This window comes from Pholis gunnellus (genome assembly GCF_910591455.1).
Source record: "Pholis gunnellus genome assembly, chromosome: 7".
Lineage (NCBI taxonomy): Eukaryota > Metazoa > Chordata > Actinopteri > Perciformes > Pholidae > Pholis > Pholis gunnellus.
This window is the reverse complement of record NC_136533.1, coordinates 17176715-17194806: the sequence shown is the minus strand read 5'-3', so window position 1 is coordinate 17194806 and position 18092 is coordinate 17176715. Positions and strand designations below refer to the sequence as shown.

At 45.2% G+C, this 18092-nt stretch overlaps 1 protein-coding gene across 1 annotated transcript in view; it reads right to left on the bottom strand.

The window, feature by feature from the left end:
• Positions 1 to 16141, bottom strand: part of brsk2a (BR serine/threonine kinase 2a) — a gene marked incomplete at both ends in the record, with an annotated part of 151118 nt that extends 134977 nt beyond the window's left edge. Inside the window, one exon of the mRNA XM_079163715.1 lies at positions 16048 to 16141. Coding sequence (XP_079019841.1) covers positions 16048 to 16141 — 94 coding nt within the window. The remainder of the gene's footprint in view (positions 1 to 16047) is intronic.
• Between the last annotated feature and the right edge of the window lie 1951 nt (positions 16142 to 18092).

Sequence of the window (18092 nt, the reverse complement as noted above, 5' to 3'; positions counted from 1 at the left end):
GTGTGTGTGTGTGTGTGTGTGTGTGTGTGTGTCTATATTCAGCATCAGTAAAGTGGATTTGTGACAGATAATTTCTCCAGAGCACAAATGTATTTTCCTTATTGACTAACCCATGAGCCAGGCTACAGGCAGCATTTGTGCATGATACTCAGAGACCCGTCACACAGCGCAGACACACACACACACAGCGCAGAGACAGACACAGACACAGACACACACACCAACAAAGCCATCTGTGTGGGCAACGCCATGTGTGACATTTCTGACAGGTAGAGAGGTTTGAGATGAAAGCGGTGATGCATACACACACATACACATACACACACACACACACAATACAGACCTCCTCTCACTCTGTTCATTATAACCTATACAAAAAGACTCCAGGTCACGGATAAAAGCCTAATATTGTCTGTGAGGGAAAAGAAAGCATAACAGAAGGCCGAGGGAGTAGGCAGGCAGGTGGCGTTTGTGCTTACTGAGCACACAACATTATGTGCATCCAGGACTTTGGATTTCATCATATATTAAGGCTCCATCATACAGAAATGTAAAAAGGGATTGTGGGAGATAACAATACTGATGAAAGGGAAGAAACGCATTTAAAGCTTTATTGATTGTGTGCAAAGAATAGGATTAAGAGTCAAAGACAGGAGAGGTGGGAGTGATATAATATTTCAAACAATCTGTAGAGGCATGAACTAGAGGAAACCAAGATTCAAAGTCAGACGGAAAGAACAGCAAGGACACAAGAATAGAGATATTTAGAAAGAGAAGGGGGTTGGGATGATACTATAGGTAAGGAAGAGGTCAATCTTGTACTCCATTTCATTAACTTCAAAGCGATAAGTGAGGGTATTGTCGAGAGCAAAGCTAGAAAGGGAGACATGTTCACCGGTGATCCCATTAGGCTGAGAAAGGGTAATACAGAGAGATGGAGGACGAGCGAAATAGCAGGGTGACGCTGAAAGGCACAGGGAAAGTGGTGAGGGAGGCTGAGACAGGAAGAAAGAGTTGGGCAGGCAGAAAAAAAAAAGAAGAAGAAGAAGAAGAAGAAGAGGATGAAACTGAGGAAAAAGGAAAGCAAGCGGAGCAAGAAAGAATGAGGTTGGTAAAACCCATTAAAAGGACCTCAGCTCTTAGTTCGGTCTCACCCCTTCGCTGGGCTGAGGATGTGGATTTAACTCGTATATCACAAGAGGCTTGGGGAATTCGGTAGAACCCCTATTAAAGAAAGGCTACCAGTGATTTTAATATGATGGGGATCATTTGAAATTTTTGATTGGAAATATGTGAGCAGTCAGGCAATTTAAAAGCCATTACATGTCCAAATAAAATAATATCTCGTAGGCTAATGTGGCTTGGCTTAATTAACTTGTTTTTACTAACTGGCTGAACTAATATAAACGCAGACCACTATTTGTGTTATTATAATTGGACTAATCGCTCATCCAAACGATTAACGTTTGAAGAACTTTGGAAGGTAAATATTGCTTTTGTCAAACAACGCAAACACAACATTTTCCTTTCCTATCACGGTTTGACTCGGCTATCGTCATGTGCCCCTAGAGACTACTTTTGAGGTTCAAAAATATGTAACAACAGCCTGGCTAACTGACAACGGCTTATAAAATTATGAGATAATTATACAAGAGCAACCACGGCTGTTTCTAAATAATATTTTAAATAGCCAATAGAGACGTTGAGGCACATTTAAAACTTGCTCTGCAACACACCGCAGAGCTGAATGCTGCAATCCATCTCCTAATGCTTCTTTTAAATAGCCATTTGACTGTTTACGTTTTCAATGAATAAGAACTAGCCTTTGGGAGAGATGCTACTGTATTATTGAATACAAAATGATAGACTCACTACAAACCCGCAAAATCTAATACACACAAAGAAGTGCCGTTTTGTAAAAGGTTATAACAATGATATTGAGTGAAAAAGACAACAAGGTGAAAGAAGTGAAGTCGCTCATCTAGTCACAATGTTATCAGATCAGCCATTAACCTGGAGACAGAGATTCCAGGACAGAGAAGAGGAGAAGATGGTTAGCTCCAGTTATTAGGGCATAAATGTCAGATGGAACATGTCCACTGGTTTCTTCTCAGCAGTGTTCAGCTCATCTCATCACTGATAAGGTTACTGATGTCCTGAGGGGGGGCAACAGGTTGAGGAGGAGAACCTGATGAAGGTTAAACCCCTCCAATCCCTCCTCTTAATCACTGTCATTAGCTCCACAGGCCCATCCACTCTGACCCCATCACCTCTGGCCCCCAAGAGATTAATCACACACACACACAGGCTAACACTGATATGATGGATCACATGTGCACCACTTTGGAGCAGTCCGCATGTGACGTCAGGCTCTCCATACGAGGCATCTGCAGGCATGTTCACATGTGCGCAAGAGAGAGTACGTGAGTGCACGTACTGTTGGTTGAACGTGAATTGAAAAATGGCTGTGGGTGCAATGCAACCTCTGGGTTTGAGGTTAGAACAAATGGCCGTGAAACTGCACACACACACACACACACACACACACACACACACACACACACACACACACACACACACACACACACACACACACACACACACACACACACACACACACACACACACACACACACACACACACACACACACACACACACACCTAAGCTTATACAAACCCCCTCTTTTTAATAGTTACAATACATTTTAAAACGCATTCAAACAACATTAGAAACACAAGCTGCCTAGAAGCTGTTTTTTAAAATGAGTGCCATTCGTTTGCTTTAGCCATTAAACTGTGAAAGCGCCCAAAGGGAGATCTCAGTAATCACTTTATACGGGACTGCTTATATACGGGCAGATAGATAGCAGACTCTTCGCCCCCCCCTCTCCACCAAGCACTCTTAGCCTCGCTGTAAGACATCAGGGTGTGGGAGGCACATGTAAAGGCGAGGGCCACGTCTGGCAGGAAGCCTCTGTGTAAACCAGAAGAGGCCTGATGAGAGTCCCGGGAGTTGCTTAACGAATCGCTCCGTAGTCTGGACACACATCCCGGGCTCCGCGGGACGGCCTCGGTGAGCTCTCGGCACTCATCTCTCATCTTTGTGGTCTCATACCTGGGACTTCACACACACGTGACATTGAAACTGCTACAGTATACTTCACAGGGAACAAGAGCACTTCATTAAAGAGCTCTTCAAAAGGAGACACGGTTCAGGAGGGAAGGTCTTCTCCTGAAGTCAAACAAGACAAGGGGGGGGGGGGTATATTAACTACCTCTCCTGGACAAGTGGGAGAATTAAGAGCATGAGGAATCAGGTGGTGTCCTCAAAGTTCAGATCCCCTTTCATGGAGTGATTTACAGTCTACTCTATATGTTTTAGAAAAGGAGGCGACCGGTACCGTGTGTGCACTTGTGTCTGTCTTCAGCCTATTTATAGGGTGTTTAGGGCAGAGAGAATGTGTCTTTTAATTAAAAGGCCTGCTTGATCTAGTGCTGTGCTCAGGGAGAGACGGACCGAGAAAGAAAGAGGGAGAGAAATAAATAAAAAAAAGAGAAGAGGCCCAGAGTAAGGCTAACGCACACCCGGCCAACAAGCACATCTCTCTCGGGCTTAATGAGCCTGATCTTGCCTGGAATCGTCATCAGCAAGGATGGTCAAATCTGAAATAACATCATTATGCCGACTCAGATCATGCCTATGTGCGGGGAAATGTATTCTTGTGTCCATCCGTCTCTTGTCGAGATGCATTTGTCAGTGCTAAGAGAGAGATCAAAAAGTGCTGATCAGGGAGTAAGGAGCAGACAGGAATAATGCAAGAATACAGAGCTCGGCACACACACACACACACACACACACACACACACACACACACACACACACACACACACACACACACACACACACACACACACACACACACACACACACACACACACACACACACACACACACACACACACACACACACACACACACACACCTCCTTCAGGTAAAGGTTTGAATATTTCATAAAGTCTCATTACGGAGTGAATATAAGAGGTTGAAGTATAATGACACTGGCGAAGACAGAGTAATAAATTCAGATCTCATACAAGCCTAATCAGCCCAGATACAGACACAATCACAAGCTCGCGGGCATAAGAAACATGAGCCGACTGCACCAAATGCTCCCCATTTAAAAAGGAATGAAGATGATGAGGCATCTCCTCAGTCTGACTAAACTTTACAGGGAAAATTAGCAGATTTTCAACTCTATTATCTCTACCTATCCGAGTTAAGTATATAGTGTGAAAAAACGAACAAATGTTCTCTGCGTCGCTTGCACGTCATCCTGGTACGCGTAGGCACAGCCGGCACTGCTTTCTCGGTCAATACAGCATGCTCTGGGTAATTTATTTCTTCAGTGGACTACATTAACTATCGGCACTGATTGGACATCCACATAAAAAGGTGGCAAATTTTCCCTTTAGGACAGCCTTTATTTCTCTTCCTAAAAATCAATTATCCCTCTAAATTTCCCATTAGGAGGAATGGAGTAGTGGGCTGCACTTATCTATTCAATCTATTAACCTTATTTAAGACAAAGGACTTTAGTAGGGGGAAAATCAAACAACAATCATTATATACAAGACACATCACACGCACAATACAAAGCATTTACCAATGCATCAACTATGTTATTCTTTATCTTGTCCGGGCTACAGACATCTATATACGTTTTTAAATTATGGAATACCTGCTTTATGGTGACAAACATACTGCAAGCATTGCATTATAAGATAATGGCATACACAATGCCATGAGACGTGAAAAGAAAAAAAAGAAAAAACGCAATGATGGATGAGAAAATGTGAGAAAATTACACACAGACACTTTTACCGATATCGATGTCCAATTACGATTGCCATCTTCCCCTGTGGTTTGGCTACATGAAGTATGATGATACATTCTGCTCCAATCACTCTTTACAAGCAATAACAAGCTCAGGATATGCGTCTTCTATTAGACGTACCATGAGTCTCCTTTCACATTACATTAGTCCATTTACACACACAAATGGTTGTGCAAGAGAGTTTCCATTTTTAATGCTACAATTAGTTTTTCCGTGGGTAACGGGTGAGATAGAAGAACGGAGGTGGATGATTGACTGTGGTATTAAAAATGAGCTTTTGCCATAGAAGCCAATATAGCATATACAGTATGTATGAATGCCTACTGTGCTGTATGTGAAACAGGATTTTTTTAAATATTCACGCTTGCTTGTGTATCTCTTTCGATTGTGAAACAAGTGAATTGATTGTACCTGCATACTGTATGTGTCATGCTCTGCCATGTTATGTGTAGATTGTTGTGTAGATTGATATACTGCAAGGGAGTATATGTAGAGATTACATTTAATTCCTTCTGCCATTATGCAGGCCCACGACACTCACGGCCCATCATCTCGCATGAGCCCCACCTGAGCAGAATGACAGTACGAGGCCTGGAGGCTGCAGGGGTATACCCCCATTAGGCAGGAAGCGTGGAAACAAGGAAGCAGGAGGAAGAGGAGTCAAGATGGAAGGGAATGGCAAGACGTGTAGGAAAAGCTGGATAATGGATACAGAGATAATAAAGAGGGAGTAGGTTGCCGTGTGTCCATTAAGGTAATCATAATAAACATCAGGAGGGTAGTTTGGCTGTTTTATCTGTTGCATAAAGAACACTAGCCACTGCGGTATACGTTCCTCTCAGTCTTCTTTGTACGATTTTCTGATGACATGTTCTGTAATAAACTCAATTCAAAAGGCAGGAAGTCAGTTTCATCAACTATTGAATCAGTGAGGCGGGGTTTCATCCTCAACGTGTAACCCTGAAATAATGTCATCACTGTTTGAGTGGTGTAGTCTATCAACCTGACCCGCCAGATGGTTTGCTACACAAAACCATCTGAGAAGCAATCATTGGAAACGGTTCGGAAAAAAGGTGGGCACTTTCAAAGAAATGCTTAGCAGGTGATAGGAGGAACCATCTGTCAATCAAACTCTTGCAGAAGCAAGTTGGGAGAAGAGAACAACGCGTCGTTTCCATCGTGTCGTTCGTCGCTCTTCTGAATAGAAGCCTGACAAGATGGCTCTTTGTGCGATATGTGATCCAGAGATTCTCGCATGATTGCGTTGATCCAGCTGCCGTACAAGTTAAGTAGCCTTAATGCTGTGACAACATTTACTTGAAAGAAGCACTCGGTTGAAAAAAAAAAAAAAAAAGATGAAGCGAGCATATGCCAGCTCCAAAGAGTTCTACTCCTGTCCTACTTTCAAAATAAGCCCGGAGGAAGCTGCTACTGCAAGTCCATCAAAGCAAACAGGTGGAGAGTGCATTACACAAAGAGAAAAATAACTGTCATAATGATCATAATGATGCACTCCTATGAGTCATGCGGTGCCACACACAAGGTTGCATATGTCGTCAGTTTTTCTTCAAACCCACGCGGGCTTGTGTGCGTAGAGACACAGACAAATGGACGGGGGCTCTATTGGCTCACATTCAAAGCTCTCATTATACAAACCACAATACATCAAAACAGCACTGAGGACAGCAAATACGGCTGACCAACCAAAATAACAACTTACTCGAGCGGAGCCGCACTCGTGCCCTCAGCATGTGAAATCGCACATGAAAATGTGTCTCTGTGTTGCTATGGCCACCGACTCTTCACATCAAAAGCATTGAGGCAGCCCAGTTTATACAAACGCATATATGTGCAAGTGTCACTACATCAGCTACACGTCGACGCCGCTCTCTATACACCGACTGTATGAAACACTTTGCAAAGTGCCGGCACTGACAGGTAAACTCTTGTGAGGTTAAACAGAGGATAGGATTGAAGGGTGGAGGACACGGCTTCCTAAATGTCCTAAAGGCATGGGGTGTGTGTGTGTGTGTGTGTGTGTGTGTGTGTGTGTCCTCAGGCTCCGTACTGTGAGCAGTTCTTCCTGCTGTGGGTGCATTTCCTCCACTGATGACGTCAGAGCTCTGCTGCAGTCAGAGGGAGAGCTGGGATTCCTGTAGAGTCTAAACAGCATCCCCTCTACTGCTGCACAGCACATTCCTGTGTCTGCGTTTGTGTGCATGCCTCCGTTCTTTTTTTGTTTTGTTTGTTGCACCGTGTGTGTGTGCGCGCAACTGCGTGGTTGTGTGTGCTGGATTTGAATGATAATAGAGGCACTGACCCTGAGAGATGCTTTACTGCTGTGACTCTTTTTCTCACTCCGAAACTGTCTCCTTTTGTGAGCCTGCCTCTCCCCCTCTGCTCCGTCTCTCCCCCTCTTCTCAGTCTCTCTTATGTTCATCCGCGTCCCGTGAGTTACAGCTCTCAGACGCTGTTATGCATCGGCAGAGAGCCCGTAAAACAGGAGTACACAGTGCACACTAAAACACTAGCACTCAGACAAGTACGTACACACACACACACACACACACACACACACACGGCACAAAAAATAAAAAACACAGCAGCAACATCAGCTCAGAAATAAGCAGCTTTTAGTGATGAATAAAAAAAAAAAAAGTCAACCATCTGGTATAAAGAGATGAAACCTTCCCCTACTTCATCGCTCTTTCCCTTAATCACTCCATCACCTGTTCCATTAGTCAGGAGAGAGTGTAAAAAAAAGAAAAAGAAAGATAAATGATAAGACACCAAGACAGAAATAACAGAGCAAAAAAGCAAGTGAAGAAGAAAGAGATCAAGTGTGCTTTTGACACCTGAAAGTGACAATCTTTGTCAGTAACTCTGTGTTGTAAAAGGCCAAAGGGTCATTTCTCTGAAGGAATATTCCTTCTGTACAGAGGCCTTCATCACAGCTTCTGACAGACAGCAGTGTGGAACTGGATTTACTGTCTCAGAGTTTTAGCCAATTGAAGGGAAACGCAAACGTATTATTTAGTACACAATACACATGAGCTTTACACATGAGCCCCGTTTTCTTCTCTTTTTTTAAACCTACTAATGAGAGAAAAATAGTTGTACGATTTCTGGTTGGGTCACATGAGAGCATGTGGAACTTAAATACAGTGGAAATAGTTTTGGTGATGCATGATGCATTATGAATACAGAACGTTTAAAGAGATACTGTGAGCATACAGCAGCTCATTAAAAAAAAAAGAAGGTTGCATCACATCACATGGGGAAAAGCCGAATGCTTGTTGGTAAACAGTCAAGTATTCAGCTGGAAAAGGGGGGAAATCCCAATGGGAAAGTGTGCTGGTGGTATTAAAGGATTCATGCTGAAATACTTTAACAAACCAGTACAGCGCTACAAGGCCAGAGATTTGGAGGAAAATAGCACAGACTAAACCTACAACTCAGGCCAGATGGGGGGGGGGGGGGGGGGGGGGGGACACACACACACACACACACACACACACAAAGACTCACACTAGACTAGTATGACATCTCCCTGTGATCTGATTTCATCCTAATACATACAGAGGATTTGACGTGGCAGCAGACTCACTGCACTGACCCATTCTTTGATGAAGTGGCACCACAGGAAAGGCAAACAGAAGAAACAGTTTGTCTTGGCTGGACCACTGTTGCGGTAACACCTGTGATCCATGTGGGTTTTCTGTAAACTGGCAACAACACTCTTTCCCCCCCCCCCAACGTCATCAGAGTAGCAAACTGAACCTGCCCTCCTTCTATGAATAACACAGACTCCTTGATGTTCCCAGCTGACATAAAATAAGTCAACCTGGCTAATATAGTGCTAATTCTCTTTAGTCTGGCCAAGTGTCAGAAGTCGGTGCGACAGAGACGAGCAGGTTGTTGGTTTGTGACCAGTCATGCTCATCTAACCTAATCTCATTGAGGGCTGTCTGCTTCACTTCACATGCCAAGCCACATCTCAGGTGTTTCAGGCATTGTGCTTCATGGCCTAAAGAGCTGACAACAGAGCGAGTGGCGGGGGGAAAACTCTGAATGCATCACAATTACCCTGCCCCTGCCATCTGGGATGCGCTGCACATAGTAAATGAGCGCACATTTTCATTCATGTACTTTTTCTTGGAAAAACAGTCCGAGGGGAGTTGCCAGCAGGCCTGCTGAAGCAACGCGGTTTCATGTCATTTAAAAAAAGCCATTCATTCCCTGTATTCACTCTGTAAACGCAGTAACAATTCAATAAGTAAAACTTCCAAAGCGATATTTTCACTTATATATTTAGAAATTGCCAAGCATCCCAAGTGAGATGGACAAGTTGGCTTAACATGTAAATGTAAGCACGTCTCAAACTATGTGAATAAATATTCAATTAGGGGAAATTCACAAAATGCAAGAAAAAGGTGTTTTACCAACAGGTACAGCTTTTTAAAGGAAATGTCATACACATAGCGCTTTTTGGAATCCTGTCAAATATCGTAATGATAGAAAGAAAAAGACGAAAACATTTCACCATACTGTAGATTTAAGTGTTTAAAAGAAGATCCTGTAAGGCGGGCCTGTGACAAATACGGCCGTGTGAATTGTACGACTGTGCAGTTAAAAACGTACCAAAGTCAAGGTCACCGGCCCCCACGTCTATTTGATAATGGATAAGGTACAACGGGGCAGACAGCAATGCAGGGATGAGCACAGAGCTTCCCCCCCCTGATCTGAGGACAGCCTGCCAAGGCTAGCTGAGCTGACAGCAACTAAAGCCGAGGCTCCCCACATGTGCTAATCTCCCAGATTTAAATGGGAACACAGCACACAGCGCACAGAGCACAGAGCAGGGCAAGCCTGTCTGATCCATGACCCCACGTCTGAGCACACGCACACAGCACGCGCACACATGCAGCGCGCATGTGAAGACACAGTCATGCATTCATTCACATACTCATTTCTACGGTCACACGTGGAGCGACGGGGCAGATCATCGGAAATAAGTCAGATAAAGGCAACTTGCACGTATGGAAAGCAACAGACGATGATGTCAGCTTCAGATTGCAGGCACTTAAAGAGCGAGAGAAGTGCGAGCACCAGAGAGAGAGCGAGAGAGAGAGAGAGAGCCTTCTCTTTCTTCACGAGGGCAGACTGGGAACCAGCAACAAGCAGGGGAACCATGACAACCACACAACCAACCTTGGCAACCAACTCAGCATTCTCACAGTCGGAGCCAGACAGGCGGCTCAGCAAGGGTTAATCTGAGCTGGGTGAGAGAGAGAGGAGAGAGAGAGAAACAGGCTGATTATGCCTACTGCTGTGCGCACAGACGTTAAATGCACTGTACGTCTTAAACGGCCCGTGTTGACAAAGAACCCCCCCAAAAAAATGTGGCAGCTGACTAAGTGACCAGCTGACTGGCAGCCTTAAAAAGGTGCACAAAGACCGAGGCAGGTACGGAGATGTCCAGAAGCAAATCACCGGACATGTCTTCTTTTAGCAACAGGGTGAAGTCATATAAAAATGAATCAATTCGGAGAACAGGTGAAAAGAAAAATGGTGCGTTTCGTCTTGAAATTCTCTCTGCTGCGCTGGAGAACTAGCTCTGTGAAATTGTAAATATCATGAGGTGATAACACATTACCCGAAACACAGCAGCCGAGAAGGGCCGCGGATTCTCAGCGATAAAGAGAGAGAGAGAGAGAGAGAGAGATGGACCGAGCGAGGGGAAAAGATTGTGTTTGTATGAGCATGGATGTGTGTGCATGTGTGTGTGTGTAGTGTGTATTGGCATAAATGAGGGAAAATGGACCTGAGAACCATGCCGTCCGATTCTGCACGCTATATAACACGGCAGAGAAACACTGACAGTGGATTTTCAGAGTTAGGATGAATCCAAATAGGATGCGATGGGGCCTGTCCAAAAAATACACACAAACACACACACACACACACGCGTGCGTTCGTGGTCGGCCACCGAGACTGTTCCCAGCAATCCTTCACGTATTCACTGACCTCGCATCTAAAGATTGAGCCCTTTTCCTCCTCTGGAGGTCAGCAATAGAGAGATGAAAATCCGGGAGGAGGGGAGGATAATGAAGAGAATGATCAATACTTTGCCTTAATTAATAACCTCCACTGCAGTCACAACATTCAAGATCGCTTCACGCTCACTCAATTCAAGCCTTTTCTTTTTTTTTTTTCTTCCTTCTACTCCTCCTCCTCCTCCTTTGCCTTCACCATTCTCTCTCCACCCCTCCTCCCAGTTCTCCACCTCTTTCCTCATCATTAATCTCTGAAAATCGTTGGCTACATACATTCCTCCCAATCGATGCAATTCCACCGAGGTCTTGTCTGATTTACCACATGGCTGAATCCCTGTATGAATCTTGACTGGCCAGGGGAAGAGGGACAGAGTGAGGGAGGGACGGAGTGAGGCGGATGAGAGGAGCACTAAATGACAGAGACCATCGTCATTATATAACTTCAGCAAAAAGTCACAGGCAGTGAAGAGACTACAGTCCAAGTCCTGGTTCAATTTACTCAAGGCATAGTTTCTAAGCCACACCAACAGAATTGTCTGTACCGCGGATGCCACAGCGCTCTGACTTGCATGCACACACACACACATCAGGAGTTAAACATTCGTAAAAAGTGCACACACTGACAACACGTGCGCCAGCTGAGGCACAGAGGCGCTCACGCATACACTCCCACCATCTACGATCGGGGAGAGCAGGGCTTTGTTGGAGGCAGACAGTGGAACAGCTGAGATCACGCAGGCTTGGCTTCCTGCTCTGCAGCTCTAAGTCCTGCTTGCTAAAGGCAGGGTGCTACCCAGCCGGGAGCAACACGGCACAGCCACTGGGTCAGGGCTCCTCTGACTACGATCTCTGGAGAGTCCCTCTGAAACTCGGGTCTATCATCGCAGCCTTTCATTTATTTCCCCTCACTCGACAATTTTAGGTCAAAGCTGCCAACTTTTCCTGGGTAATCTTTGCGAAACACAGGGGAGATAGACACCTGTGTTTGAGCTCGACGCGGGTATCAAGATTATGCTAATGGCACAGAGGCTACAGGTCACCGGGAGTTTGACCACCTGCACCGCTCACAAGCAACACACACTCGTATGCACGCAGAGGCCTCGAGTTTCGGTGGATTTGTCAAGTGGTTTTTCATTGACAGCATCGAGTGAGCATTGCCCACTCACTTGTCATCATCAGGAATATCATGTGCTGCGAAACAGTATGGATCTCTTCCTCCAGACAGGAAATCTTTGGGAGTGCCCCATTGATCGGAATCAACCATGCCCGGCTCACCGGCTATAAATCAACGTCGAATTAGCGGTTTTACGTTACCGTGCAATGTACCAGACTCCCAGAACAGTCCAGTTCACGTGTGTATGTGTAAATAAATGAAAAGAAAGACAAAACGAGAGCTTTTTTTTCACCGTTTCTTACGCTACAACTGTAAGAGTTACAAACTGGCCGGCCCTTTACCGACAGGGGGACAACAGAAACAGCTGGATGCTGGCTTAAATGCCTCGTAAGCCCGGTGAACCCAGAACAAGAACTCACCCGCAGAAACGGAGAGCGCTGAACAGAGAAAGAGGGAGCAAGACACACCATCACAGGCAGCTTTTTGTCAGATGAACAGTCAATATGAAAGCCCCCAAAGCACAGATGATTTCACTCACTACACGTCAATCAAAGAATCAAGGAGCCTACACATCAACCTCCAACGTTTAGCCTGTCAATATCCAAGTCTCGCTCGCAAAAAAACAACAACAACAACAACAGGGACTTACACTGGATTAGCAGGCAGTGTTTTCCACACAATAGGCCTCTATTCCACGAATCAACAGCCTTCAGGAACAAAGTAACGGCAAATCACGGCAGTGTTTTCCAACGCATTAGCGGAACAGAGCGGTGATTCAGCCCGTCTTAAGTCATTGCACTGGCAAAAACTAAAATCCACAATCTTCAGCTTTGTCAAACAAAGCTGAAGATTGTGAAACACATGAAGTCTGTTCCTACAAACCCCACTGTGATGGAGACATTCCAAGGGAGTTCTAAGTTTTAACAAATGTTAACTCAATTGTCAAGTTGCCAATCGCGTCTTGACGTCGATTAGAGGCTTGTGAGGCCAATGAAGCGAACGAGACAACCTAACACGGAACACATGGGGCTAATTCAGGGTCGGATACAAATAGAAGCTGATTGGCAATTTCGCAGTGCGACAGCGCAAGAGTTAGGACGACACTGCTCAGCTGCTGCCATACCCCATACAGTACAGGACCCATACCAATCATCCCACAGGTTCTGCCATTCAGGCACATTAACGTTTGGCTTGAAAATGGCCTCGATGTTTCTGGGGCTTTAGACCCCATCAGTAGCCAGCCATGCATGCACTCCATATCTATAGACCCTATCAGGCCCCAATGCACACCTGACAAAGAGGAAATCGTTGTACACATGACAAGTCTGCGACACACTGAGTAAATACGTTCTCATGTATACTGACTTAAAAAAAAAAAAAAAGGTAAAAAGATGCATGCTACTGCTTGAACTGTGCGCTATACATCGTAGTAGAACTGTCCATGGAAGCATGCATTTGGATCTCTACAGTAACACTGAGGTGCTAAGTTGCTAAGCTAGAGTGGGCCGGCCCACACTACCTTTGGGCCACGTGAGTGCGTGAGTGAGAGCCGAGGAGACTTTGGCTGTGCAGGGGATTAGATCAGGAAGCCAAACCAGAACCACTGTGGTGGCCATGTGTGTGTGTGTGTGTGTCAGGACAAGGCCTAATCACTTAATGAACACTGAAGAGCACCGCTCCTCTGAGCAGGACAGCCAGATCCACCAGAGGCCTTCCGCTTTCTCCCCTCTAATAATACCAGCCAAGCGCAGCCTGGGAAAGCTCACGGGGGATTTAGCCCACTGGACGGTCCCAGCTGCCACTCATGATCGAGCTCGGCCCATTGGACGCTCACAGTTGCCAGGCCAACCCTTTCCGTGGGGCCTGGGAAAGAGATCTGACGGCTTAACAAATGGTTAATGAGTGAATGGGATATTATGTCATTAATCTGAATAGGTTTGGCGTGGACTAGCTGCCCAGATGCCCAGTAGCCAAATTATTTTTTCTAACACAAAACTAAAGCTGGGCCTCGTTATTGCTGCACATTTGAAACATGGACACGTAATAGAAAAACTAGACACAGAGCATTCAAAATGAATATCTTCTCATCAGAAATGTCCCTCTAAGTGAAATATCGCTGAAATTTGCCAAATAAGAAGCCACGCGAGGGCCAAGCTGCTTCACATGATCCACGCTGACCTGTAGCTTACTATGCTTCCATAGCTTTGAAAAAAATGCATCCCAACCTGCCTCATCACTCCGTGGATGATCTCAGGGACACCGTATCATTATACCCAGCAGACCACAGTGCCAGCTCAATACCACCATAAACAGCCATTAGACGCTCTTGAGCGCTATCTGAAAGAGAGCAGAGTCTGGCTGTGAATGAGAGCGCCTCCTGTAAACACACGTGATTAAACAGGAGTAGCAGGAGAAAAAGGGGAGACGAGCCCGCGTGTTTTAATACGGCTTTTGTTATGAAAGCACCAACTGGAAGGTAGCCCGCAACATCACACTGTGAGATCACACCACAGTCATCGCCACGCTGCAGAGTGGAGCTACACCGAGGACGGATGCAACATGTTTTGGGATTTGCGCAGCCTGACTAAAATGTTCCTGCACTGTCCAACAGTCAAAGAGGGGCATCAGTTATGATGAAGGCACACACACACACACACACACACACACACAGACAGACAGATACACAGGGGATGTCAAAGAGACAAACTCCATTAATGAACACTGGGGACTCGCCAGGTGTATGAAGTGACAGAGGAGAATATTTCAGGAAAGCATACTGTTTGAGAGAACACACATTACATTTACACGCACCCACGGCTGCTCAGCGTGACCAGCTGGACCGGGTAGGGGACTCAACCGCCTATTGTAGCCGTTTTAGACAACAGATGGGAGGAAAATATTTCAGCAGAGAGGGTAGAAGAGTCTCTCTCTCTCTCTCTCTCTCTCTCTCTCCGTCTTTAAGGGTGGTGAGCTTACGGAGCATGCTGCATCACCCCTGCCATCTCTGCCTACACAGGGCTGTGCCTGCCTCTCCTTTCACTTGGGTTTCAGCCTGAGTATAGTGAGAATCCTTCTGCAGCCGCTGATAATGCTACTGTATAAGAGAAACACACACACACACACAAACAAACAAGCCACACCGGGATAAAATAGCATGACATATTAACAGAATAAAGTCCCCTTTTAAGCAATAATGTGCACATGTGCAACGTAACTTTGACAGACTGCACTGTCATGGCTGTCTCTGCTGAGATAAAGCATGTGCTCCTTATTAAAGAAGCCCAGTTACATCCCCTGGGGTGAATGAATGTAGAACAGCGTAGCTCTATTCCAGCTCTGTGAGCATCAGCCCCATATATGTAATCTGTCAAGGTTGGACTCGCGACTCCACATCGGAGGAAACTCAACGTATTGCAGTGTGAGCCTGTAGGAGAAACGCCTGCCTGCGGACTAAGAATAGATCAATGTATCAGGCAAATCGGGATTAACGGCGTTGTGCTCCAGTCACAGGACACACACACACACACACACACACACACACACACACACACACACACACACACACACACACACACACACACACACACACACACACACACACACACACACAAAAAGTTCATTTTCATTGCCCTTCGCTCTGTCATCGTTTTCGGCGTTGGACGGTGTCCACGTTGCTCTGCTGCTCCTGGACGCACACACACACACACACCCAGTCCAACGCCAACGCACGAGCAACAAACCAACGTAAAGCAACATCACCTAAATCCACAACCCCGGCGTCCCACCGTGTGAACAATGATTATGTCAGCTAAAAATAATTCCACCACCAGGCATTGGCAGGTGTTTGTAACTAAGCGGTTAGTTATTTATCACCTGCAGAACACACAGCCGGCCAAATTTCAACTCGCTGCTGAGCGCTCCCGAAAACAAATTGTGCAATTAAAAGAGGGGGTTGCAGCGAGCAAAGCTGTCCCAACTAACCTGTCTGTCCTTTCCCGAGCGTCTTCTCCAAACGGTAAGGTCCCACGTAATTGGCGTGTTGGGCACCGCTGTTGTCTTTACCGGACGATGACATGTCGAATCTGTGTGGAAATTGGACACTTTACAATAAAGCGCAGACAATTAAACACTCCTTGCTGGAGGTCCAAAGCCGCTGTTGTCTTTCCTTTTACTCCACAGCCTCTTCTCTTCCTCTTCTTCACTCTCTCACTCTCTCTCTCTCTGACGCTTTCTGTCTCTTTTCCCTCTACCTCACTCGCTGTTTGAGGAGGTGAGGTTCTCTCTTTCTCCTATCGCCGCAGACGAGCCGCAAGTGCCTTGAAAATCATTGTCGGTTGAAATTGCGCTGCCGCTGTGCGTCTGTGGGAGGTGCTGCGGAGCCGTCGGGGATGATTGGCAGCAGATCCAGCCAACCAGAGAGCCCAATGTGCTCTGTGCTGCCGCCCTGTTTCTTGTTGCTGGAGCATCTTTGCGGGGGTTTTTTCAGAAAAGTTGCAGGTTGTGATCAAGAGAGGTCAAAGCCAAATAAACTAAATACAACCTTTACGCCTTATTATTTAAGAGCAATATGCAACATTCTACAGCATCGATGTATACAAAAACAGAAATTAAGGCCTTTTTGAAAATAAAAATATGTTTTGTTCACTGTTTTTCACCAGTTCAAATTCAATCAGTGTTAAGATGTTGACACTGATTGTTAAAGTTCCAGACATGTTGTAAGACATATATAGTCTTTAAACTGTGGCTTGTTTTTCCACAGATAAGGTAAAGTTTAAGGTCTTAAATTAGACATACTCCTTCCTCCAGCATCATTAGATCATTTAGAATCTATGAATATACAGTTATTAATCAGTTCAAAATTGTAACTACTAGACACAAGATTCATTTCACTTTACTGAAAAATCCATTTTCTATGTGCACTGGAGGTTTCAAGATACATTTTTTTTTGACAATTATTGGCCTCCAAACTGTCACAAAATCATCTTGGCTTACATGTCTTAAACTTTCCTTCGAGATGAATGTAAAAAAAATCCTTTAGAATAAAATTCTTTATGCACACTGAATATCAAAGTGAAGTTAAACAAAATAAATGTTTCTCTTTGGTGAGGTGTCATGCTGCAAGCTGAATTACCAATGACTGTGGCCAGACTAACCTGTTACGGGGGCCATGGAGCATAAACATACTGTTCTGACCCCCCCCCCCCCCCTCCCAACCTACTGGCCTCGGTACAACGTGTAGGCCTGTGTGCCCCGTTTACTCCAAATACCCATAACGACGAAGTGGAGCTATAACTTCTCCCTGCTCCTTACTCGCTAGCGTCAAACAGCATACTGATTTTTGTGTCTGATCATAAAGGGACGTAACAGGGCAGTACTTATGATAGCAGGTAAAGCAGAGCCATAGCACTGGCTGATGTGTGGGAAATAGCAAACAAAAAACATATATCTAGTCAACCAGTAGTCCTATGCTGTAAAAACACTTAATTTGAGTTAATTTGTGGTCATTTAAACTCAACAAATTAATTATGAATATACATCATGTGAGTGTATTGTGAAATTAAATAATAAAGCCTATAAACATTTCGACACGGAGTCCCTGTACTTTTGTGGTGCAAATTCCCTCACAAATTTGAAAGTAATGAAATTACCAAAAGCAATTGACATGCAACGATCCTTTAGGGCACTTGGGGAGAGTCGGGGCAGTTGTGTGCATTAGTTGGTAATCCAGCCTTGGCGACTGAAGTAAACTGAACTGTTGAAGCTAAACAGCCATTACGGCAAACACCATCTCTCTCTCCAGAAAGTCTTACTCTTCTTTCTTTTTCTGTGTGCTTTCCAGTGCTCTCTCTCACACGCACATATACACGTCACACGTCACACAACCGCACAGTGACCGCACAGTGTGTGTGTGTGTGTGTGTGTACAGTGGGGGGAGAGTGTGTTGGCCCTCCGCTTCATTTCACACCCCACTGGTCTGAGACCTGTGACTGTGGCTCTGGCCTCTGTCTGTTCCTCACACCCAGGGA